Raw genomic sequence first — 24,192 nt, forward strand, 5'->3', positions numbered from 1 at the left:
AAGCGCTGATAAGGACCGTAGGTCTCCAGCAGGATGAAATAGAGCAGGCAGGCCACAGGAGGAGTTAATCTCTCCAAACAAACAGGTAGGGAAAGAGGGCTGTGCAAATTACCCCCTCCCATGGGGATTCTCCAGGCAGAGCTGACAGGAGCAAGAAGCAGAAGAAAACAATGCAGGGGCTTCTCAAACAAAAATAGTTGAAACTCCTCTTGATCCAAAGGCTGTTACTGGGTCTCAAGCAAGCTGGAGGGGCAGAGAACCTTAAACACATCACCCTGCTGATCACAGCTATGAGTGAAGCCAGAGATTTCCAGCCTGGAAAAACGTCTGTGCCTCTCGCTTTACTCTGAAGGACTCCCCCCACTTCCCCCACCCCACTGCCTCGGAAAGAATTTACTTCTCTGCACCTTTCAAATCACATCCAGATTTTGCCTGGCACGGGTTCCAAACTGACTGAAAAAAAAAAAAAGGCAGCCCCAAATGTATACATAATTAGTCTCAGCCCATGGAAAAGCCAGCTAGCTACGTGGGCTATTCCTAGGACAGGGAAGCAGGCGTGGGAGACAGCACTTCCAGGAGCCCTGCACTTAGCATCTGTTTGGCAAAGTTGTGTGCTGAGCACATAGCCTGGAGAAAAGGAGGGGGACCAGCAAAGCACCTCCGTGGCCGTCACGGGAATATCCTGAGCATGAAGTCCTGTGCATCTGTGAAACGAAGGTGAGCTCAACAGTGCCTCCATCAAGCTCGTGGGCTGAGATCATGCTGGGAAGAGCACAGTTAGTTCTGTTAGTTTGCCAATAATCTGAGAGAACTACAGAGCACAAGAGATGGGGCAAGAAACCTCCCAGGTATTGGGTGCGGCGGCCAGAGGAATAGATCTGAAGAGATGAAACCTCCATGGAAGAAAAGAGGTGGGGGGGAGCCCTTGAGACTCCTATGGGTGCTGCTGGTCACCTATGATACAAAGGAAGGATTTTGGTCTGGGCTAAAACAGTAAGGCTCCTCAGCACACCACTGGGCCAGGCTGATGATACAAGAGAAGCTGCTTTTTTGTCCCCACCAAGCTCAGCAGCACACCTCAGTATCTTGACTTCCTTGCTACCAGAAACAAAAATAAAACACACTTCTGAAAAGAGAAAAGGTTGAAAAAATAAAAGGAGGAGGAAAGGCAGCTCCCCAGCTTAGTAAATCCTTGCGAATTCTGGTTATCCTATCAGACTCAGCAGCTTTTCTTCATGAGTAAGAGTGGAAGCACATGGAAAGAAACCCCCAAAATCTTCCCAAAATCCCTACTGCAAACCATCCATATAGGAGCTAACTGAGAAACGCAAGAGTTCCCTGGAGCAAAACATTCCCAAGGCCACTGTTCCTAGGGTCTGCTGGGCCACATAATGGAGAAAAACACGAGATAGGTTTGTTTAAAGACAGCTCAAAGGTCAGAAGCAGAGCAATTACCTCCACATCGGGCTCTGCTTGCATATCAGCAGGATTCATTGAAACCCTACCGAAAAGGCAACCGTGCACATTATGGGCTGCAAACAAGCCTGGGACTGTTCACACAACATTGCTATAACAGAGAGGCACATCTTGCTAGAGCAGAAAATAGTAACTAGGACCTCTGCACACCTCCAGCTCTGATGCAGATGCAGTGGGAGTGGGGAAAGTCAGGTACCACAGCTGGACAAGGGACGAGTCGTCTTCCACCTCCTTTACGAGGCCTTTGAGGGAGCTATCAGCATCCCCACAGCTGTCCTGGGAGAAAAGCCCTAAAGGATGCAGACAGCACTGATACCTGTGCCAAGCAGGTTAGTGGGCTGGGAAGGGAGTAGAAAGGAGGCATCATTCTGCTTTTTAAACTGATCCCACCAAATCCTCTTTCCTCTCCTCCCTTCTTGGGAGTTTGCTATTGTCTGTAGCTAAAGCTTCCTAAAAAGCAATTTTACAGCCAGTTAGCTCAGCCTCAGGCAACCCCTCCTTGCTGAGGTTCACGTTTCCAGCGAAGCAGGCTGGCCAGGATCAGCTCCAGGCCACTTGGGCTGTACAGCGTTTGGAAGGCTCTGCTCTCCTTATAAAAGCTGTTTCCTGAAAGATCTGGCACAGCCCTTACACAACTGGCCCAACTGAGCTCATTTGTTTTCTTAGTTCATTCTTTCCTGGGGTCTCCATACCATCATCTCTCCAGCCAGCAGATGTGTAACCCTTAATGGGAATTCCTGCAGCGAGGACGGAGCTGTCGTGCCTGCCCTGCCCTGCCCAGCACGCCATCCCCTGGGATCTTCTCTCCCACCAGCTGCTCCTGACACTGCTCCAGGGACCACAGCCGATCCCATGCACAGGCTGGTGTAGCCAGCGCTGTTTCAAAGGGCCATCCTCAACACCACATGAAGCTGGGCAGGCTGTGCCAGCGGCTTGAAGCCAGCAGAAGTAGCCAAGAGTCCACTTCACATTCCCCTATACAGCAGCAGAGGCTTTCCAGGCACAGTGCTGGAGCTGCAGCATCCCGCCAGGCCAAATCTGACCCCACCGAGCTGTGCTACAGACGAGGTTGGGGCTTATACCTGGGCAGGGACAGCCCTGGCCCTAAACCCCTCAAGTGCAACTGCTCCACTCCCCTCTGGAGAACCCAGCTTTCTGACTGAGTGGGCTGAAGGACTTTCACTTGTGAGAGCACCTTCTGATATACAGATCTACTTCAAAACTCCCAAAATCTCTAGAAATTTCCAAGAAGCAAGTCCTCAGAACAAACAGCAGTAACAAAAAGTGACACAACGCAAACGGAGTTCCTCTGGGCTGGATGTTGTAACGATGGAGTAATCATGGAGCTTTCTTCCCATTCCGGGAAACCAGCCTGACAAACAAACCCAGATGATACCTTCTCAGGTCGTGGTGGTGACCCTAAGTTTGGGAGGTTTAGGGCTTTGCCAAGAAAGCCAGAGCTGTGTGAGGTACAGGGTCACAAGAGACACTTTGGAGAATTTCAGTGGTCACAACGTCTAACGTTACTCTGCAACCATCTTCCCAGACACCAGTATGCTTTTAGTACATCACTGGAGCCAAATCTCCACCGGTAATGAAATTCAGATGCTAAAAACGTGGCTTAAAATGGGATTGGGAGAAAACTGCAGTACTCACAGAAGCTGAACATAACCAAAAACCTAGAGAGTCTGAGCATACTAGAGCCACATTTTGCAGGGGGAGTGACCCAGGCCCGTGTGTGCTGAGCTCACTCAGATGGCACCCCCAGGCTGAGATAGATGAAGTCTGGGTTCAGCTGCATGGTACAAAACCCACCGCCGCCCCAAACTGGGAAGGCCGAGAACTGCTGCAGAAAGGAACCATTCTGCTTAGCACATCCCCCAGCACAGCCAGAAAATAAAGCTTTCCCTTACACCCAAGCGAGGTCCTCTTTCAGAAGCAGACAGCTTGCAAGCCGTCTCACTGAGGAGGTACGGCTCGTGGGAAAGCCACCATCTCCCCACTTAGTGACACGACTTCCCTGAAGCAAGAGCGCTTCTGAAACTGTCCCATGGGGACAGAGAGATATGAGATTTCCTATCTAGTGACGATCTCCTGCTTAGAGGTAGGCCACCATTCCATGCCGCTGTCTTCTCATCACAGCCAGCCCTTACCCCTTGCTGGCACCTGAAAGTGCAAGCGGTAAATACACCCAAAGAGGCCAACTGTTGTACATCAGTGGTCTCTCTTCTCAGCTACTCTAAGCCATTGCAGAAGTGAAAAAAATAATTCAAGAAAACCTTCTGCATCTAGCACGGTCTAGCAGTTTTCCACATCATGTGACTTATTTAATTATTTAATTTTTATTTTTAATCCTATTATTTAATTAATTATTTAATTATTGTCTAAGTTATTTAATTATTATTTAAGTATTATTTAATCCTGTTGTAAAAAGGGAACCACAGCAAAAGGGCAAACACCTCTACAGAAGAAACACACAAATGCACAACTTCCTGTAGAGGACGGTCATCCTCACTACCCCGAACTGCTTTATTACACAAGATCCAGGCTTTATTTTCTGGGAACTTCAACTCCCTTTTTTCCTCCAATGGAAATCCCAGTGACATGCTGCTAAGCAAAAGGAAACTATTTCGACACAAAGAAGAACAAACAAATATCGATGAGTGCTGTGAGAAGCAGGGCTCCAACCAGGCTTCCTGAGCCTGATGCTACCTTCCAAAAATAGCGGCATTTTGGTGGGAATTCTTTGCAGGTGCAGCGCAGCCAAACTGTAAGTCCAATTTTTCCAAGTTATGCCCTTTGCCAATTTGGCTTCCTTTTTTTTCTCCCCAGCCCTTGCTGGCAGGAGTGGTTGTGCAGCAAAGGCTTTTCCTCGGTATTAATGTCAGGTGTACTTTGTTTTTGCTGATGTTACAACACAAGGAACAAGCCAGAAGCAGAAATCCCTCGGTGGGAAATCCAGACAAGATTCTCTTACTCTCAGAAGGGGGTGTAAATGATTTTCTTCAAGCCAGTCAGAGAAAACTAAACCCCACTGAATGTCTTTATGAGTCTAGAAAAGCCAGGAGGCAGAACACAGCACAAAGGGCTACGTTAAATAAGCCTGACAGTCACTGGAAGCGATTATGGTACCGTGACATTTCTAAATACGCCCATTAGCTACTTGCGGGTGGGGGTAAAGACAACTTTGTGGTCAAACACATTAGCTATGGGTGCATGAAAGGCTCCCAGGGTCCCCTCAGTCTGGGTATTTTTGCATGCCACATTAGGGCTCTTTTTCCCCCTGTAACATCAGCCTCAGAGGGCAGCCACAAGCAATCCTCTCCACCACAAAGTCTGAAATGGGCCACTGCATCTGGTACTTGGGCACACAAATCCTCCGCCGCACGTTGGACTGGTGGTACGTGCGCCATGCCACAGAAATCCTGTCTTTGAGCAGCCAGTCCCAAACACCACAGGAGGAAGCCAAGGCTGTCAGTCAGCTTGATTTAACATATGGAATTCAATCGTTATTTCTTTCTCTCTGGACGGCCCTTTGAATTACATGGGACAGGAAAAACAGCATATGAGCATTTCCTGGGGAGCCTCACACCATCCTCAGCTCTGCGCCATGCTGGCCGTGCCCTTCCCAAAAACAAGCAGGCTGCTGTGGGGTTGCTCCTGGCAAAAGCTGCGCAAGTGGGACTGCTGGCTGAAGTCACCCGTTAATGCTTTCTGGAGGGAGAGGGAAGGGGCTTAACACCCACGGGGTGCCCTGCTAACACATACAGATGTTTTAATGGGCACAGCGCTGTCTGAAGAACTTGCTCAGATGGCTCAGGAGGTAAAAGCTGAAGCATGTGTATATTCTCACATGTACTGGGACAAAGCTCACTGCCATGACAAAGCCAGCATGGTTTTACTGGAGCTCACTCTCCTACCTGGCAGGAAGGGGATGATCCTTTGCTTGGGGTCTTTCTGCCCTCCTTCCATCGGAAACTTGTCCAGCATTTGCATCTAGAAAAGGAAATGCAAGAAAGGTGATTAGTCAGTAATATGCCCACAACACAAAGCCACACTCCCCAGGAGGCAAAGCCTGTTTTCCAAACTAGCAGTGTCCTGAGACATTGTACACAGCATGATCAGTGTACGGCGACCACAACACCAAGGATCCAAAGAAGTGCCAGAAACACAAGATCTTACCAGCGTTTCAAGTCATTTCTTACCACTGATGCTGCTTACCACTATCATTTTGCTCAGCATGGGTGGTTAACATCACCTGCATTTCTGCAACTAAGTCATCCTGACGGACCTCAGTCACTAGAGCTCAGAAGCTCCTCACAAAAAGGCATATTTTAAGCTCAAGGAATATATTAGCTCAAGCATAGCACAGCACTGACACAGCTCCTGGACTACAACTGACTTGGACTCAGAGCACAGCCTCATGCTTGCAGGCAAGACCATAAAGTTATGCGTCAACTTTGGGGAACGCTTTGTGCTACAAAAGCTGTGACGGATAAATGTTTGAGAACTTCAGCACTGAACGAATAATTTCCTGATTGATGCAACTGCACGGAGACTGCGCTCGGTAAATTCGGTCAGCAAAGAGAGGCGGTAGACAACTCTCACTCTTGTCGGTGTCCACTGGGTGTCTGTACTGGTGCTTCAGGGCATGTATACCCCTTATGTAGCTTAAGACCAAGCCCCTAGCAGGATCCATATCCTTAGCATTTCCCACATTCGGCCTTGCTGGAAAACACTACTTGGATTGGACTTTGCACTTAACAGAGCAGAAGAGGGAAAATGTTCATCCACCCATCCTCCAGCTCAGCTAGCCCCTCCTTCGGAAGGAAGGGGATGGAGATGCAAACTCTCCCTTCTTTTCCCTAGGGTATGGATCTGAGCTCTGTCTCCCATCACTTGAAGAGCTCCCTGGTCCCCCAGGTGTTTGAAGCAGGCTTTACACCCTCTTCTGTCGGAGCTATTGCACTCCGCATAAATAATTAAGCGCCTATGGAAGCAATGGAGACAATCTGCTCAGGAATTGCCCTAAGCACACCCTCCTACAAAGCCTATACAGTCATTTTCCTCTGGCACAATTAATATTTAAAGCATTTCGTGCAGAGAGGAAACTACGCAACTGGAGAGACAGAGACACCCATCCTGCAGCAGCCCCATGGGAGGCAACACCGTGCAGCCAGACAAACAGACCGTGCTCCCCTGTGCCAGCTGCTCAGCCACAAAACATCGGAAACCCATTCATCACAGGGAGCCCATAGAGGGCTGCAGGGTCCCAGCACCTGGGTTTTCATGGATCTTGTTTGGCACCTATTTTCCCACATTTACAGGAGCCATCTGCCCCTAGCTGAAGGCTGTGGGCTCCTCCTCTGCGAGGCACGAGCTTGTTTCAAGTGTTGTGATGGTGAAGCTAAGCCCTGTTTTTGTCCATAGAGCACCTCTGCTCTGGCACATCAAATACTTGCCTTTTTTTTCCCCTTGGATCTTAAATGCACCAGGATAAAATTCTTGAGACTTGGTGGAGAAGGGGCAGAAGGAAGAGGGCATTTTTCCTACTTTGCGATTAAAAATATATATATATAAACCTCCCCCAATGCTCCCAAACACAACAGGAAAACCAAAAGAATCTCTCAAATATTCTCTTCAAAATGAAAACAAGCCATCTCCAAACCAGGATGACAATAAGCCCAAGCAGACCGTGCTTACAGCTTCTTTCCACTACAAATTTTAGAGAGTGTGCAACACAGAAAACGAGCGCAGACTCAGCAGTAGCCGGGGACGGCTCTGACGTTACCGGCAGCCACAAGCGAGCACGGCCAAGGTAGCACGGCTTCACCAGGCTCCCGGGGCATGTAAAACCCTCCCGTTCTTCCCTCAACCCAGGAGGACGAAGGATGGCCCAACAGCTACCCTGCACAACACCCGCGCTGTGCCACGGCGGGGAGCGGAGGAGCCTGACCGCCTCTAACCCCGACTCTTCCTGTTTGGAAGCGCTCGTTAGGGCTTGTGACAGGCGAGGGACGAGCAAAACAAAACAAGTCACAAACGCCGCACATCTGATTGCTGTTAAGCAGCGCAATATTTGAGTCCCTGGAAGCTTTCCCCTCCTCTGGTCTTTGAGCACGAGCTGAGCATCTCTCGTTCCTGGAGCACCAAGAGCCTCCAAGGCACAGGCGGAGCAGACTGTGGTTTCTCCCATGCGCACGTGCCTGGACAGTGCCCCTGGCCAGAGCTGCTCCCAGCCGTGTGATCCCACCAAACCAGGCCAGAACTTCAGCCCAGAAGCTCCCCATTGCCTGCTGTTTCTTGACCAAAGTGCCTCTCGTGGCAGCAGCTCAGCAGAGCAGGAGGAACCCTGGGGCTCTCCCGCTGCAGCTGTCCTGCTCCCCCAGCCCTTGAAAGGAGCAAGGCAGAGGGCTCAGTCCCCTGCATCCCACCCAGCCCGGCTGCCACATCACACAGCTCCAGAGAAGGCAGCAGCACACGCCAGTTCATCAGGTTTGCTAGACATAAGGCTGTGGTCGAGGAACAGCTAGAAACCCACTCCAAAGAAAACAGCCCCAGAGCCGGCTCCGAGCACGGCAGGCAGTCTGTTAGCAAGATACAACAGCCCACGTCTGCAGAAACCAGCCTGCCAGTCACGGGCTGGAAGGTCTTCCACTGCGGCACCACAACATAAAGCTGCAGCGAGGAGAAGAATGTAACAGCAGTGGGAAAAACTCAGCTTCGGGGCTGGGAGGTGCCACTGGAGAGCTGGAGGAGCCCAGCTGGCAGGTCTTGGCATTTTGAGGTTCCCTGGACCCTTTTCTGGCCCGACCTGTCCCAGCTGATTTTGCAGGACAGAGACTAGAGCACAGATTGTTGCACCGCTCTTGCCCCAGAACCCTGGAAAAAGTATAGAAAATGGGCAAATGCCCGACAACACCACATGCCCTGGGGGGACAGACGCACCAACAGACACCAGAAGATGGTCTGCAGAAACCGAGGCACACCAGTGAGAAGCCAGGCACGTTTCTTCGCAGAGCACCTTCTTGCTCAGCCTCGGCAGGGAAACGCGCTCCCCAGCAGGCGAGGAATTTTGGAACAAAGGCAGCGAGCACAGGGAGACTCCCACAAATCATGTCAGCAGCCAGGGTTTCCATCCAAGCTCCGAACGAGACCAATCACATCACATTCCCAGAAGGGAAAACTCGCCCAGCCATCCAAGATCCAGGGGAGAGGGTAGAAAACAGGCAGACAAGCAGCAGACAGCCGCGGAGCCCTTTGGAGCGCAGCTATCCGTGCGGAGCGTGGGGCAGCGCAGAGGCCAAGAGCCAGTCTTGCTCTCAGCAATGCAGTCAGCCAGGGTGGGGAAAAAAAAAAACAATAACCCTATTGTTTCTCCCCCTCCAAGATTATTTAAAAGTACTGGAGGCAGAACCTTAAAAAAAAAAAGAAGTAGATGCAGTAGATGCATTTTGGTGTCTTTTTGTTGGGCAGGAACTCGAAGCATTGCAGGCACTTCTCACCGATTCATTTGCAGAAGTCGCTGGGCTGGACGGTGCTCACACCCACCCGTGCCCTGCCTCCCTGCACCAGGACCATGGCACGGAGGTCCCAGCGGAGCACCAACCTGCAGCAGGGCTCCTCCTGGCAGCACGTCAGGACAGGGCACAGAGTCGTGGTTATCCCATTATATATATACCTCCACCACCAATTTACCTTATCTTACCAATTTGCTGTTTTCCTTATTAACCCGGAGAAGACAGTGGGGCTAACGCTCGTGGCACGAGCTGAGGAGCTCTGCATTCCCCTGCCGGCCCGTGGCCGGGCTGTCCATCAGCAGGACAGGCGATAACGCCGTCTGGGCACCCGGGGAGAGCGAGCCCTTCGCCAGCAGCTTTGTATCAACAGCTAACACACTGGCAGGCAGCTTCTTCGTTAACAGGAAACTCATAAGATAACATCCTAATTGAATCAATTATCGGTGCTGCGGGCCGCCAGGGATCCTAGGGGAGGGAGAATGCATGCACTCAGCAGTATTCCCAGGAAGCAGCGCATTCAGGAAGGGCTTTGCCCAAATAAGAGCTGCTAATGCAGACAGCATAACGCCGCAGGGATGGATGGCTGCTGGAGGAGCAGAGCTGCCAGCATGCCCTATCGTTTTCTGGCCCCAGCCAAACCCAGGAAAGTCTCTGCAAAAAATTAAACCAAGTGCCAGTAGCTAATAAGGCACATCATCGCTTCGCTTCTTTTCCACTACAGAGTGGAAAAGTTTCTCACCTTCATATTTTGGTGGGGAAAAAAGATATATTATTTTTCATTTAAATCTGGTGTGGTGGAAAGAAAAACGTGATAGTGAAATGCATTCCCCGACAGCAATGAAGTGGAAGGGGCATAGGTAGACTCTTGCTGCAAGCGCTCTGCAACTGGGGGGGGACTGTGGGATTGCTCTTGTCGAGCTGCTGTGGCCAGCTGGGAAGCTTAGGATTTCTGCTTCCAAGTGTTGCGACTTGTGTGGGTCACCCCGGGGCTGCAGAAGAGAAAGCCAGTCTTTGCCAGCTCACCAAGGGGATGCTGCATGTCACCGAACAGCCAGATACACCAGTAGGGGATGGTGGTGATGAAACACCCAGGCAAGGAGAGCAAACTCTTCCACTCTTGCACAACAGCAGGACATGATGCATGGGCTGCGCTGAGCCGCAGTTGCAGGGAGAGGGAAGTTCCCTCTTCTCTTCTTGGCAGGATTTGCTTTGGCTACGTGACGGGTGTTCGGAGTGAAGCCGTATTTCTCTGCTTTGGTCTCACAAGCAAGAGCTGACCTAATCCATGCCTGCACCAGGCACTGCCATTATTACCCTGAGCCCAGAAGTCAGCTTTTGACACCACCCAAAGGGGAAAAGAAAAAAAAAAAAAAGAAAAAAAGAATTCAACAAAACAAAAGGCTTCACAGTCTGGTTCGGCGTGGGCAGCAGAGTCACAGGAGGCTCTTTGTGAAAGCGACAGCCTCCCGCTGAGAGGAGGCAGCCGCTTCCCATGGGGAAAAGACGGGCCTGAGCCAAACCCGCTCTCACCCCACACTCCAAAATTCCCCTGGGTCCCTGTCCCTAGGGAGAGGGGAAGGCAGCAGGCAGACAGACATCCTGCGTGCCCCACTGTTCCCATGGAGGCCAGCTCCAGCCAGGGACATTCACACGCACCCCTCACTCTGACCTCCTTGACTCCCTCAGCCAAAATCTCCTCCAGACGCGTCCCACTCATCTCGAAAGGCAGCGGGAAAGGGAAGCAGGTCCAGACACTGCCTGTTTTCACAGCAGCACCCACAGGGCCACTCGGAGACGTGAACCAAAGCCTTTGCAAGCTCTCCTGCAGATCAAAGCACCCTGGCACCCCAGGGCCAGCTTGCTCGGGGAACATCTGCCAAGCAGACAGTCTACAAAGAGAGCAACATCTGGCAGCGGCTCATGGGCAGCTGCTGTTTAGTCTCCTTGCTGTGCTCTGAGAGGCACCTTCCCGTCATCTCCACGGACTGCCTGGGAAGAAACAGGAGGTGGAAGCGCAGCAGCCCAGGAGACAGAAGGACCAACGTGGAGCAAGCTCAGACCCCGGGCGTTGGTGATGCCGAGCCTGGGGAAGGACTCGCTGCTCTGCTGGTGCTGCACCACCACGTTGACCATTCAAAGCCACCTGTCCTGGAGCACCCAGCTCACTTTGACCATTCAGTGCGAGCTGGGTGTCCAAAAGACAGAAATTAGAGGTGACGGGCAGCACAACCGAGCAGAGTGTCCTGATGACCACAGCGTCTCCCCAGTCCCTGCTTTTCTGGTGCAAGGGATGAATTGAAGCGCATTTGACATGTTACTGGGCAGGGTGATCCTTACCTGCTCAGCACTAGGAAATGGCATCACAGAGGCCAGACTGTGAAAACCTGATGGAAAACTTTAAGCCTGGCTCAGCAATAGACAAAAAAGAATTAACTGAGGTCAGAGAAAAGGGCTACACAAATTGGCAGCAGCTGCCACTGCAAGAGAAATTTCCTATGAAATCACAGGAAACGTTAGACAGAGAGATGTCAGTGTCTGTGAATAGCTCCCTCGCATGGAAAGGGAAACGGGCACGGGGCAGGAAGCACCCCCGGCCACGTCCTGCCCCGGGCAGCCCCCCAAAAGCAGCGACCGCCAGCTCCGCACCTCCCCGGCCCTCCTGTTCCTGTCCTCCACGTGGGTTCAGGGAACCAAGCGCAACGTGAGGTCTCCAAGAGCAACCGGGCAAAATGCTTCTGTTGTCCAGAACGGGAGATGTTTCCAGCCAGAGCACACGCTGGTTCTCTGAGCAGAAACCTTGCCAGCACTGGCTTGACACACTCATCAGCTCGAGCAAGTGAGAGCCAGCAGACTGGGCACTGCACCGTCACTGGGCATTCCCAACAAAGCAAAGGCTGGACCCAAGCATCTAACCCCCAAAAGCCTTTTTTTGACCTCTGTGTAACGAGTTTTGTATTTCAGCATCCGACCTTGAAACTTAAAACCCCAGAAATCACTACCGGATTATCCAGGTCAGTCATTCACGGTGAGAGGCTGGGAGTTTGTAATCACCGATGTCACCATCGCAGCCCCACTGCAGCAGATGGGCCAAAGACAAAGTCATGGAGGGAGAAGGAGGGATACCCTCGTCTCCAGATACAGCACGCTCTGGACAAGTTTGGCCCTACTTCCTGCAGTGTTTTTTTTTTGTGTTTTTTTGCTAATGCATTTCCAAAAGCACTGAAAACTCATGTCCAAAGATGTTAGAAGCCTACATGCTTTCACAAGCAATGAGTAGCCCTGGGTGTCCACTCTGAGGCACCCAGAAAGGAATCCGACAAATCTGCACCTTTGCAGAGCCCAGCTCTAGTAAGGCATCAGGTGAGACACCACAAAACGGTAGGATTCAGAATCATCACCCATTCCTGGATGGATCAAACTATTCCTGAAAGGCACTACTTGTTTCCCCTTCTATCAAGAATATATTTGGGAAAGACTATACTGCCCTAAAAATAAGTTAAAAATAATAATAAAAAAAAAAGAAAACCTCACATTTGGACAGGAGCACAGTGCCTCTGCCCCCAGCGATCCCAAAGCAGGGATCTCCATTAACACAGCCTCCTCACCACGTCGGCCCGTCTGTCTGCTTCTTGGGCCATTTAAATATATACAGCTCTTTATATCTGATTTAGGGGTAGTGAATCCTGGAAACCATCATTCTCTTTGCAGTACTTTTCTAAACCATTTCCCACAGTTTCTGATCACTGCAGCACAGCCTCTAGATGTAATCGGGCTGGGCAGGCAGGCCCGAGACCATACCAAAGAGCACTGAAAGCCGCAGCTCTCCACGTCCACACCAGGAGCGGAGCATTAACGCCAAGCAATCAGTAAGCATCCACAGCTCACCAGGGTGACCCAGCCATGGGAAATGACTCTTGCCAGGAGACGTGCTTGGGAACTGAGCAATACCTGGGGGTGATGCTGGTCTGCGCCGCTTCCTCTTCCCCTTCCTCGCCATGGGAACTTCCCCATCCAGCACACCCGGCGCCGCATCAGCCCTGCCAGGAGCCTCAGCACGGGAGCAGGGAAGAGCTGAGCCACCTGCCTCAGCCCATAGACCACAGGGCAACCACTGAAACCATCTCCTGAGCTGTCCCGGCAGCAGTGGTCGCAGGGAAGACTGCAGAGACGGTTTTTATTCACCCACATCCTGCTCTGGGATGCTAGAGGGGAGATCTGCCTGGAAGACCACGAGGTCATGAGACTGGGTTTCTGCTGTGGAAATGGAAACGCCGGTGGAGAAATACCAACACATTTACCCAATTTTGTGTGCTGAGCAGCTGAGGTGCAGCAAATGGGAGGGAGCTGAGGCCAAAGGCTCCAGGCAGGTCTTGTTTCACATCGAGTGTCGTGCTTCTCGTGCTTCACACCAAGATGTAACCTCCAGTCAAACATTTCAGCAACCAGCCACCCAGCAGAGGCTCGACGTGCGTGCCACCCCATTCCAGGCCACGTGCTTGCCAAAACCTCTGGATGACTTCTCACTAACTTCTTCCCCAAACAGCTCACGATCCAATTTCTGTTCAACCCCTCCCTTCTCAAAAATCTTCCCCACTCCAGCAAACGAAGAAAAGCAGACTGGTGTGCATTCCTTCCGTGAAATTAATGTAAAGTTTTAAATCTGTGGCAGGCCCGAACGTGACGAGACAAAGGAGGCGGCACTCGAGCTACAGGCAGCACCGCAAAAGCTGCAGTCCTACCACTCGGGAGAGCATTGCTGGTCAGAAACAGGAGCCTCATGACCTTCCTCTTGCATCAGACTTCTTCCTAACCAGCTATTTTCCCTGCTGTTCCTTCTCTAAACACATACCCCATTTTCCAGCTGAGCAAGCACAGTCAGCAGAATGGCCTGTGTGGAGGTTTTTTTCCCTCCACGCAAGGGAAGATTTCATCCTGCTCAGGTTCATGGGGGTGCCTGTCACCAGCAGCTCCACAGGAGCCACGGAAATTACACAAGTGGAACAGAAACATGAGATAAGGCAAACCTTTGAGGTCTGTCTGCCCCAAACAGGGTTTCCATATAAAACACACATGCTTTCTTAGCATGACCTTGTTCCTTTCCTCCCTCTCCTCTTTCCTCCAGCAGCATCTCTCTGGGGAGCATCCGAGCACCAGGCTGGGTGGCCAGGAGCACCACAAGCTGCCCTTGTATTCCTCTGTTTACAGAAAGGGTGGGATTTAGAGGTGCCAAGTTCAGCAGTGCCCAAAGCCTGAGCACGGCAGGAAGCCTCCACAGCCAGCGCACACACAGGCACTCCGGGGCTTCAGAGCTCTACTGAGTCCAGACAGTCATTGCCAGAGGACTGGAGCTCGCCAAGAAACTCTGCTTATTGCAAAACCAGAGCGCTGCTGTTAAAGGATATCTGATGGGGGAGACCGGCCTCGCCGCTTGCCGAGGAGTTAATGCACTTACCAGGGCAGCGCTGTGCTGGCGCTGTGCAACGGAGCTGGGATCTCGGGGAGCCTTCAGGAATGCACAAAGCCAGATGCATTGCCTCTGCGGGAGACAAGGAGAGCACCCTCCTGACCCGGGACACTCATTATTTCCCAGGACACCGAAGCCAGCGAGCACAAAGCCCCGCAGCAGGCGAAGAGCAGCCCACAGAGCAGCAGCCCCGATGCTTTCTGCTCATGAGAATCCAGTTTTCACACACAAACACACACACACACACAGTTCAACCCAAACCACAAAGCTGGAACCGCATCTGCTTTTTTAGGACCCAGCAGGGATAGGGGGGGAGAGAGAGATGCCAAGAACTGTAAGCACAACTAAACCCCTAAAGAGCATGAACCCGTAACAGCACCCAAACCCTGGGGGATGTTAGAGCTCTTCTCTATGTTACCGTAAAGATATTAAAAGAGAAAGCCTGAAAAGCCTCTGGTCAAATCCACAGGCTGATAAAAAAACCACCAGGGCTTTGAGGCTTAAAAGAAGGCACCTGCTGGCAGGTGGAAAGAAGCCGCCTCTGATGCAGAAACCTTGGAGCTTCCCAGGATGTCCCAGCAGGACTTTTCTTTTTCCTGGAGGTAGCCAGAGGGAGAGGAGGGGAGCTGGAAAACGCTGACTTGCCACAAGGAGAGATCAGCAGATGGGTATCCATTTCAATTAACATTTCAATTTCAATGGTAAAACCTAGCCACTACGATAAGAAGGAATTTACATGTTAAGTGACTCATCAATAAGAAAGTTCTTTTTAAAAAGTAATAATTAATAGCAAGAATTATTGATAGTAATTATTAATTAATTTTTAAATTAAAAATGAGGGAACATTTTACATGTACTGAACTGAGTTTCTTTCTTCGCTAAAATTTAAGCACTAACTTTCCTCCCAGGGCAGGACAAGGAAACTCGATCACTTTGCAGAGCTGCCTGGCTTCCCAGCCTGCTTGGCACGCTGTGTGGCCCAACACAAAGGCTTCTTCAGGGGCCGTTCCAGCAGTCATTTTCATCATGTACGCATGCTGTTAAAAAAAAAAAAAAAACGGGATTGCAACTTTCTGTTTGATGAGATTGGGTGAGAACTCCAAGATTTTGTGTCTCCACCATGGGTGCTGATAGTTTCTATCACCCAGTTTTTCCTGGGACAGGAGAGTGGTGCTTGATACCAGCAGCAACTCTGCAGATAGAGCTTTTCAGAGAGGCAGGCAGACCCACAACCTAAGCTTTATGGAAAGTAATGTTTCCCTCATTTTTCAGCAATATCTTTCCCTAGAAACACTCCCAGAAAAAAGTCAGCTGCACTCTGTGAGGCTGAAAACCCCCCAGACACCAGTTCAGGTGACCCTGCAGTGCCCGAGACAAGCTGTCCAGATACCTGAGAGCGCAGTTGCACAATACAGCTGAAACAAATTTCTGCCTGCAGCAAGATGCAGGGATGGGTCCCACCTCCACCTTCCTCATTCCTGGCCCTCCAGGAGCCACCCTGAGCCCACAGGAATGTTCCTCCAACTCCAGATGATGCTGCACTGCTAACGGGGATCTACTGGCCTTCAGGAGCATCGTCTCTGTCACAAAGCCACTCTTTGAGGAAGGCATTTCCCAAAGTCTGTTATGACAAAATAAGCAGCTACAGACAAAATAAGCGGCTATCTTCTCTCTTTCCAGAAAGGTTAAGTACCTGACCATTGCTGACTGTAAATGAACAGCAAGCTCTGCTTGCAGAGAAAACAGGAGCACAAGGAGCTCTTGCACATATCAGAATACGCCTCATTTCGCTAATTTAAGATGGTACCAACACTGGATGAAAAAAAAAAAAAAGAAAAAAGAAATTTAAATACTATTTCTTGCCCAAACATTAAACGTTCTATCAAAGGCAGTATTAAAACAATAATTTCACCAACTTTAATTGCATCTACTAAACCTAATCTCTAAGATCTAATTTCCACACTGCCAGGGAAAGACAGCCACAACCATCATTTGTTATTCATTCACGGCTCACTGACTCACCACCATTGCCAAGGCCTCAAGATATGGTCCCAATAAGGCAGAAAGTATTTTAGGATCAGGGAGGTGAAACTCAGACAGGGAAAATGTTGGCTCTCCTCATGCAGACAGCTCACGAGAGAACATTTTTCACATAGCTTATCACCGACATTGCAATCCTAGATAGCATCAGATGACGGGAAGATGAGCAGAAGGGGTGCGATGCACAGCAGCACCCCCAAGTCCCAGCTGCTGGCAGAAAAAAATGAGGAGCGGCCATGGAGGGGATGTGCAGGAGCCCTTCAGCATCTACCCGCTCGCACCACTGCATGTTTTCCCCTCTCCATTTTCTGGTTAATGAGGTCCCCCCTTTCCTGCTGCCGGCCAGCTGGAAGGCATGAATCACAGAGGAAGGGCAGATCCTGCACACCCATCCTTCTCTCCTAATCCATCCAACAGAGCAGCCTGGCTGGCACAGACCTGCCTTCCTTTTTGCTCCTAAGTGTCACATACCCAGGAAAAGCCTGTGCTGGGTCCCAAAGATGGGGACAAGGAGCCAGACAAGCCTCAGGGCAGAATGCATGCTGGAGAAGGAAAAACACAGGCAAGGAAAGTAAAAGGAGAGGAGCATCACTTCTCGGATGGAGCAAGAGTACCGGAAAGGGAGAGCAAGCAGTTAAACGTCACTTCTCCCTGGGCCCACTGGGACCCCATGGGGATCATACCAGGGGTCCATGCCTTGTTTTGCAGTTGGACTCTCAGAGCACTGGGTCCTTTACAGAAAGCTCTTTCAGCTGCCAGAGCAGGTCAGGATTTCCAGCACCACATGAGACCTGGGAAAGCCTGATGCAACTGAACGGAAGGCACAGAAAAGAAGTGAGAAATGAGAACCATGAAAAACCCACCATCCCTTCACCTGTATCACCTCCCTCTGCAAGGCCCGGAAAAGCCCAGAACCATCGCTCTCCAACTCTCCCTGTTCTCATTTGCACCTCCCACTTGCCATGAAGACACATGGATAGCTCCCATTTCCTAGATGCCCACGCTGTGTGTGTGGTGCTCGTTACAGTCAGTACTACATCGTACACACTTAGCAACGTGGCTGGTTCCTAGCCATTCCACGAAAAATTCAGTGCATCTGACTCCTTCGTACTGATCTACTGCTCTCCGCCCTCAACTCCTCCCAAGGAGCATCAGTCAGTACTTTCTTATCAAACGATAAGCTTCAGACTCAGGGCTGAGACAGAAAGAGGGGTGTAGGTCATCTCCTCGTGTTACAAGACAACTTTTAAACACTGAGTTACTGAGATCTGCGCCAAACAAAGCCACGTTGTATTTCCAGAAAGAGAACTTCGCTTAGTCGCCAAGGAGCCCGAGCCGCTGTAACCACCCCGTGCATCTCCCTCCAGGGGTGACGCTCAGCACAGCTCCCCTCCGGATCACACCCACAGAGCGACCCTTGGCTTGTGCCATACGTCCCACAGGGCTGGAGAGCAATGGCTGTGACTGCCATCCCCTCCCCGCCAGATTTCCACGGGAGAGGCTACCGGGGGTGCCAAAGAGGCCGAATGAAGGTGCACCACGGGGCCACCGCAGCAGATCCAGGAGCAAAGCTGAAGGGCAAAGGCTGGCCATCAGCTTGGAGCACAACAAAAATCATCGAGAATTGCTACCAGCAAGCTGCTCGAGAAAGGTTGCAGCTACAAGAATCAAACCTGCTGAGGATGCCTGCTTGCCCCAGGTATGCGCTGGTCCTGGGGAATTTCATCCAACGCCATCCTTCTGGGAGGACTGACTGCAGCATCCCAGGGGCAGGCACGGCTTTCAACAGCTCGGAGCCCCGCTCGGCTGCCAGGTAAAGAATTTAGCAGCAAGTCAGAGTGCCAGCGAGAGCCAATTATAACTCAACTGACCTGCCTTGGCGCTAACACGCACGGGAATGTGCTGGCTGCAGGCTGCCAAATGCTGGAAAGCTATAAATGGGAGACGTTTGGAGAGAAAAGGATTAAGGAGCCAGCTTTTAACCAGGCTGAAGTGCATAGGACTGTACGTATTCTTTACAGAGGGAGAGAGAATGAGTAAGATCTTTGATGTAGTACTGGAAAAATACAGGCTTGCTCTTCTACAGACAGCAGTAGTCCTTACTTAATGGAAAGTGTTTCTTCTTTTCTCAAGTTAGATTATGACAATTCACCTTTTCTATACTTCTGCATGTTGCTTAAGCTCGTTATTCTTGGTAAAGTCTGGACACAGAGGAACAAAGGAAAAAGCCTTGCCCGTGCTTTGTAGCAGGAACCTCACCATAGGAAGTTGTGGTTTTTTTCTTGTATTTGGTCATGCAAGTGCCTGTCTTTCATGATCCAGCTGTCTAAGGGAGAGATCCTGTTGATTTATATTTGTGGCTGGGTGCAGTCATTTCACACACAAATGTGCAGAATTTTGCTGAACTCCACAAACCCCAGAAAAAAAGAAATTCCCAAAGTGTTGAAATAAGATCCCTGTTATGAAATAGCTCTCAGAAGCGCCGTGTTTACAGTCCCTGGACACAAAAAGACATCCATCTTCCTAAGCAGCAGAGTGACCGAGCTGCCTTAGGGCCTTTCCTCCATCAAAGAGGCCGTCAGAAACGCCACCAGCAGCCCAGGACAGGCATGAAATACAAGCGGCAAAGTATGCTGTGTTTCCACCTTGTGCTGATGGGGACAAATTGCTTTGCATTCCTGCCCCTGGCTTTCTACGCCTGGAGAATGAAGATAATGCTCACTGCCCCGCTGAGAGCTGCGGCCCCCGGCACAGCGCAGGAGGAGGAGGAAGAGAAGCACAAGTGGAGGAAGACCAGTATAGTGCTCACAGGGTCCACACCCTGTGCCAGCATGTCTCACAGCGTGGAAGCAATGCACCAGGCTCATTTTAATTTTTCAAGAGGCCAGCAGCCTGAAACAAGCTGACAAGAACAATCTCCTCTGTGTGCCAGCCAGCGTCTTCTGAGCCCATTTTAATGTAACCTTTCATTTTAAAATGGGCTGAATTACTCAAATACTGACTTTCCCTCCCCATCTTTGCCTTGCTGCTGCACTTGCGTGGCAGGTGAAGAACCCCCTCCAGAATGGCTAATCTGTCTTTCACAGAGACAACATGCACACACCACTGCCTTTTGCCAGTTTTCTCATAAAAAGTAGGCACCACTTCAGCAGTCTGTTGTTTGTTTTTTTTTTCCCCCTCTTACACACAAAGCTGTTGGCCTGAGGGATGCAGGACTCTCTCCAAGATGACATAGCTCCAGGTGGGTCAAGGCTGAAAGTTTCCAGCTAAGAACCTGAAGGATTTGTTAAACATATGGACAGAGGAGAGGACTGAGAAACACACTTGATGCGCATGCAGTGGTTGAGAAAGCCAGAGCCATTTTTAAGTGTGCTTAAAATTCTCATTTTGTCTGTCTCTGAACCATGCAGCAAGCACATTTACTGCAGACTATGTCACGTCTCCTTCCTTGGGCTCACAATTAAACCTTTGTGCGGAGAAGCAGCCACATGGCATCACCCTCCCTTACTACAGCCTTCAGCTGGGCGGAAGACTAGAAGAAAAGCTTCTGACCGCAAGCAGAAAAATCAGGGGTTAACCTGTGCCCAGGGAGGGCACCCCTGTACCGCAATTTGAAGCTTAAGGGCTTGCAGCTGCCTGCCAGAGGAGATACTCCTGCTTTGGTGGCAAGAAGGCAGGCCATGGCGTGAATGGCAAAGCCTGCTCGAAGTAGAGGCTTGGTACCTCCATCACGGCTCGCTTCCTAATGGATCGGATCCATTCCTGACTACAGAGACATCGGTTTTGCTGTCCCCGATACAAAACTCAACAGGACCAAAAATTGCCAGGGCGGCTGCAGCCAAAAGGCAAAGTAGGCAGAGACCACAGCACAGGGCCCTGCCTGGGCAGATGGGCAGCTGACAAGGGCGTGAAACATGTTAAAGGGTCGAGTTTGGGTGTAAGGACACATCAGGAGCATGGCAAGACAACCATGGCTCTTAGTCACATGAGGACTTGAAACGACTACCACCATGGCTGATGAGCTCATAATTATGAAGTGTGGAAAAAATGTTTCTTTTTTGGGGTTTCCATAAAAAAAACACAAAACGCAAGCCAGTATCTGTTCTCTAACCAATACCATCTCTCCAGACAATGGTTTTAAGAGGAGCCTTCCAAAAGGCTTGCTGACCTCCTCCCAAGCAGTGCATGACGTGACCCAGCGGAGTGCCGCAGTCACGGCCGGCCCCTCACCTGCGGGCAGTGCTGGGAGCATCTCTGGGGCACACAAAATCCTGATCCTTGATCTTTGTCTACCAGAGAAAGCCCTTCACGTATCCGATCACCAGCTTCTGTGCCAGCAAAAAATTTCCAGCATACCTGCCAGCCTCAATTAGCGTCCAGAACACAACTGGCATCCTTGCAAGCATCAATCTTATTGCCTTTATTTCTTAGGAACAGCATCCATCTGCTCCCAATAGCTCACATCTGGCATGCCACGAGTTATGAAAGAGCCTCAATGCCGTTCGAAGGAAGTTATTCCTCCAGCCAAGAGGCTCATGCAGAACCGAGTTCAGTGTTTGTCGTTACAAATTTACTACAAATCACACAGTTAGATACCTGAGGTTTCAGATTTCAGAACTGCAGCTTCATGTAGGGTTTGGTTCTGATTTTTGTTTTGTTTTTATCTGTCAAATGTTAATATTATGTAAATTGCTGTGTGATGGAAAACATCACACAGCGGTGGAGAAATACTGAGAATGGAGAATACGGAGAAAAACAAGGAGTGGGAGTAGGAAGCTTAATATAGAGATCTACATACACAGAGCAGCAAAAATGCTCCGGAGCATTAACCCAGTGCCCTGATTTCCTCCTGCAATGAACAGCACATAGGAGGAGAGAGGTATTAGCCTGTTCAAGCATTCCCTTCCCAATTTCACTGCCTGGCACTGTACACCAAGCCTTCTCGTGATAACCCCAGAGCAGGTCCTGCATACTTCCCGACACATGAAATACAGCATTTATATTTCCAAACAGCTGTAAGGTGAGGAAGCAGCCTCAGCCTCGTGCTGGGCACACACTACTTAAATTCCAGAACAAACGTTGGTCACTGGTCACTGTATGGGAGCTGACCATCTCCTGTGCAACCAAGGGAAGGGCTATGCTGCAACCAAAAGGAGGAAAGCAAATAATTTGGCAGAAATAGGTCTTGCCCTGCTTAAAGAAAAGCGGGGTGGTGCTTGGGAAGGCTGCTGCAGCCGTTACCTCCAGAGGGAATAGCAGAGGGTGGCAGCACCCAGCACTGCCCGAGGCCATGGGGTGACTCACTGCACTGATTAGCCAGGTCTGCAAACTAAGATCTTTATTGGTGAGATATTAACTTATTTTATTACCACAAATCCATTGCTGTTTCTTTCTTTTATCCTACAACCTCACACAACGATAATACTGAATTTCCATAGTTTTTCTGTCATCACGAACCTGGCAAGTCTCAGAAGTGGCAGACGGGACCTCTCCTGCAGGGCTCAGCGTCTAAGGACAATTCTGCCTGCTGGCCCAAACAAAGCAGGGGCCTCCTCCTCTCATCTGCACAAACCAGTGCAGGGGACAGTGACTGAGAGGTCTTTGTGGGAAAGGGATCTTGCCCCAGTCAGTAAAGTTGCTTGATACACAGCTAGGAAAGCATTAAGGTCCCCAGGGAGCTTACAACCACTAGCAGCTTCCAACAAGAGAACTCAAAGCCTTAAACAAAACACTGATTATTTGGGGATTTTCAGGATGAATTTCACCATAGCTTTTCTCTTGCAACACAGGACAGTATTTATATACCTGCATTTGTGCCAAACTAGGACTTTTGCACACACGAGCCAGTCTCTCAGTATCAATGACAGCCAAAGGAAAGAGCTGTAGAAGTTCACAGTATTCAAACAAAAGCTGGAATGCTCCTAAGGCGATAACAGCACATACTGCAGGCAATACCGTGACCACCAAGGTGGCTTGGACATTGTGGGAAGACAAATCCTGAACAGGCGAGAGAGATGGGGGCACGGAGCAGTGGGCGTTGAGCACATCGGGGCCAGAGGGAGCATGATTTCAGTAAGGGGGACACAGCCACTCCTGCATGTCTGTGTGCAGAGGCAGGGAACAGCACCGGGTTCGCTGCAGGCTTCACCCCAGTTCAGCTGATCTGGCAGTTCCTGTTTCCAGCACCGTTCCCAACCGGCTGGGGAGGGGAGGACCCAAAACGGCCCCTTTGCCCTGCAACTGCAGTGGGAGCAGGACAGCCAGCGAGGCTGTCAGTAGTAAAAGTGTGTGTGTTTGACTTGGCCCTACTCCTAAAATAATTGTTTGGCCACAATGGAAGGTGACAAACGATTCAGCTGCAACCCCACTGGGGAATACCAGGAGAAAATCCCCAGCCACTCGTGCAACTGTGCTGGGACTGCTCTGAAGCACCAGCATCACGTCAGCCCCTGAGGGCAGCCCCCATCTGGTCCCACTGCCCTCACTGACCCCCCAAGAACATCATCTCCCCTCTCCTGCTTGGATCAAACGCCTTCCTCGTCCCACTCTGCCTGGGCTTAGCAGGAGGCTCGCTGACAGCAAAGGAGGGTGCACCAACCTTCACCCAAATGTGGCCAGAGCTGCTGTTGAAAAAACAAAACCCTGCTCAGCTTCTGGCAGGAGTGTGCAAAGTGCAGCCAGAATCGCTGGGAACACAGATATTAAATTAACAAATATCTCTCCCCAAACATGCATGTACCAAGATTGCTCAGAGCTGTGAGTATGAGCAAGGCTGGATGGATTTTCACTGGATAATCCAAAAGACAGTTTCTTGACACAGGGATCACCTGTGGCTCCAGTTTCCAATTCTTCCTCTAATGCATCAAAAAGATCATCAGAATTGGACACATGAAAACTATTTTTCCCCTCTTACTATGTTTTCAGAAGCAGCCGAAACCTTTTAGCCAATTACTTTTTTTTTTTTTTTTTTAATAGCCAGGAGCATGAATAATTTCCAGCATGGAAAATTTCTGCCTAAAGAGCTAAAATTGGCATAGAATCATAAAACAGTCATATAATAAAGGCCTCCAGCAACTGCAACAGTCACTGCTACCAAGCCTACCTAGAGCATTTTTTTCCACTGTGCTAAGAGGATCTGTTTCACTCCTCTCCTTTCAATCCAATTTCCACTGTACTGCACCACAAGTTTAAAATAAGGACACCAGGAAGCATGTGCGATAACAGGGAAGGAAGGGAAAAACCACAATTTCATTCATTCTTTCAACAGAACCAAAAAGGAGCGGTTACTTTTTTTTTTTCTTGTTCAAGAAAATGCTGAGGGGAGCAGGGAAGGGGGATGTGCTTGGTTTGAACTCTCCCATCTGTACCACGATACTGTAATGCAACTCTTCCTCTAGAGGTGCCCCAGGGCGTTTTGCAGACTTGTGCTTGCAGCACAGCCAGATTGTGTCTCTGTCTCCAAGCAGCCTCTGGTGACGACGACTTCCACCTAGGAGCATGCACTGCTCAAGCCAAGATGCAAGGGGAAGAAGAGAGGAAGGACAGCCACAATATCCCTGTGTGCCTTTCCCTGCGAGCAGCAAGGCAGGCCACACAACGACAGGGGACGCAGCACAGCTGGAGGGAGGCACTGCTTTGGCAGACACACACCACCAAAGTTTGCCCCTCTCATGGCGAACGACGCCCCGAGCT

General features: G+C 50.4%; 1 protein-coding gene across 8 annotated transcripts in view; it reads right to left on the reverse strand.

The window, feature by feature from the left end:
• The window catches only part of SH3PXD2B (SH3 and PX domains 2B), a 77,806-nt gene that overhangs the window by 39,276 nt on the left and 14,338 nt on the right, over positions 1–24,192 (reverse strand). For 3 of the 8 annotated variants that reach the window (XM_083799278.1, XM_083799276.1, XM_083799277.1), the window contains exons 3-6: positions 15,358–15,497; positions 14,975–15,056; positions 14,449–14,532; positions 5,397–5,472 (exon numbers count right to left, since the gene is read on the reverse strand). In XM_083799278.1, coding sequence (XP_083655404.1) covers positions 5,397–5,472; positions 14,449–14,532; positions 14,975–15,056; positions 15,358–15,497 — 382 coding nt within the window. The other 5 variants (XM_083799279.1, XM_083799283.1, XM_083799280.1 and 2 more) reach the window with 3 other exon arrangements.

The sequence above is a fragment of the Anser anser genome (assembly GCF_964211835.1).
Source record: "Anser anser genome assembly, chromosome: 14".
NCBI classification, from domain to species: Eukaryota; Metazoa; Chordata; class Aves; order Anseriformes; family Anatidae; genus Anser; species Anser anser.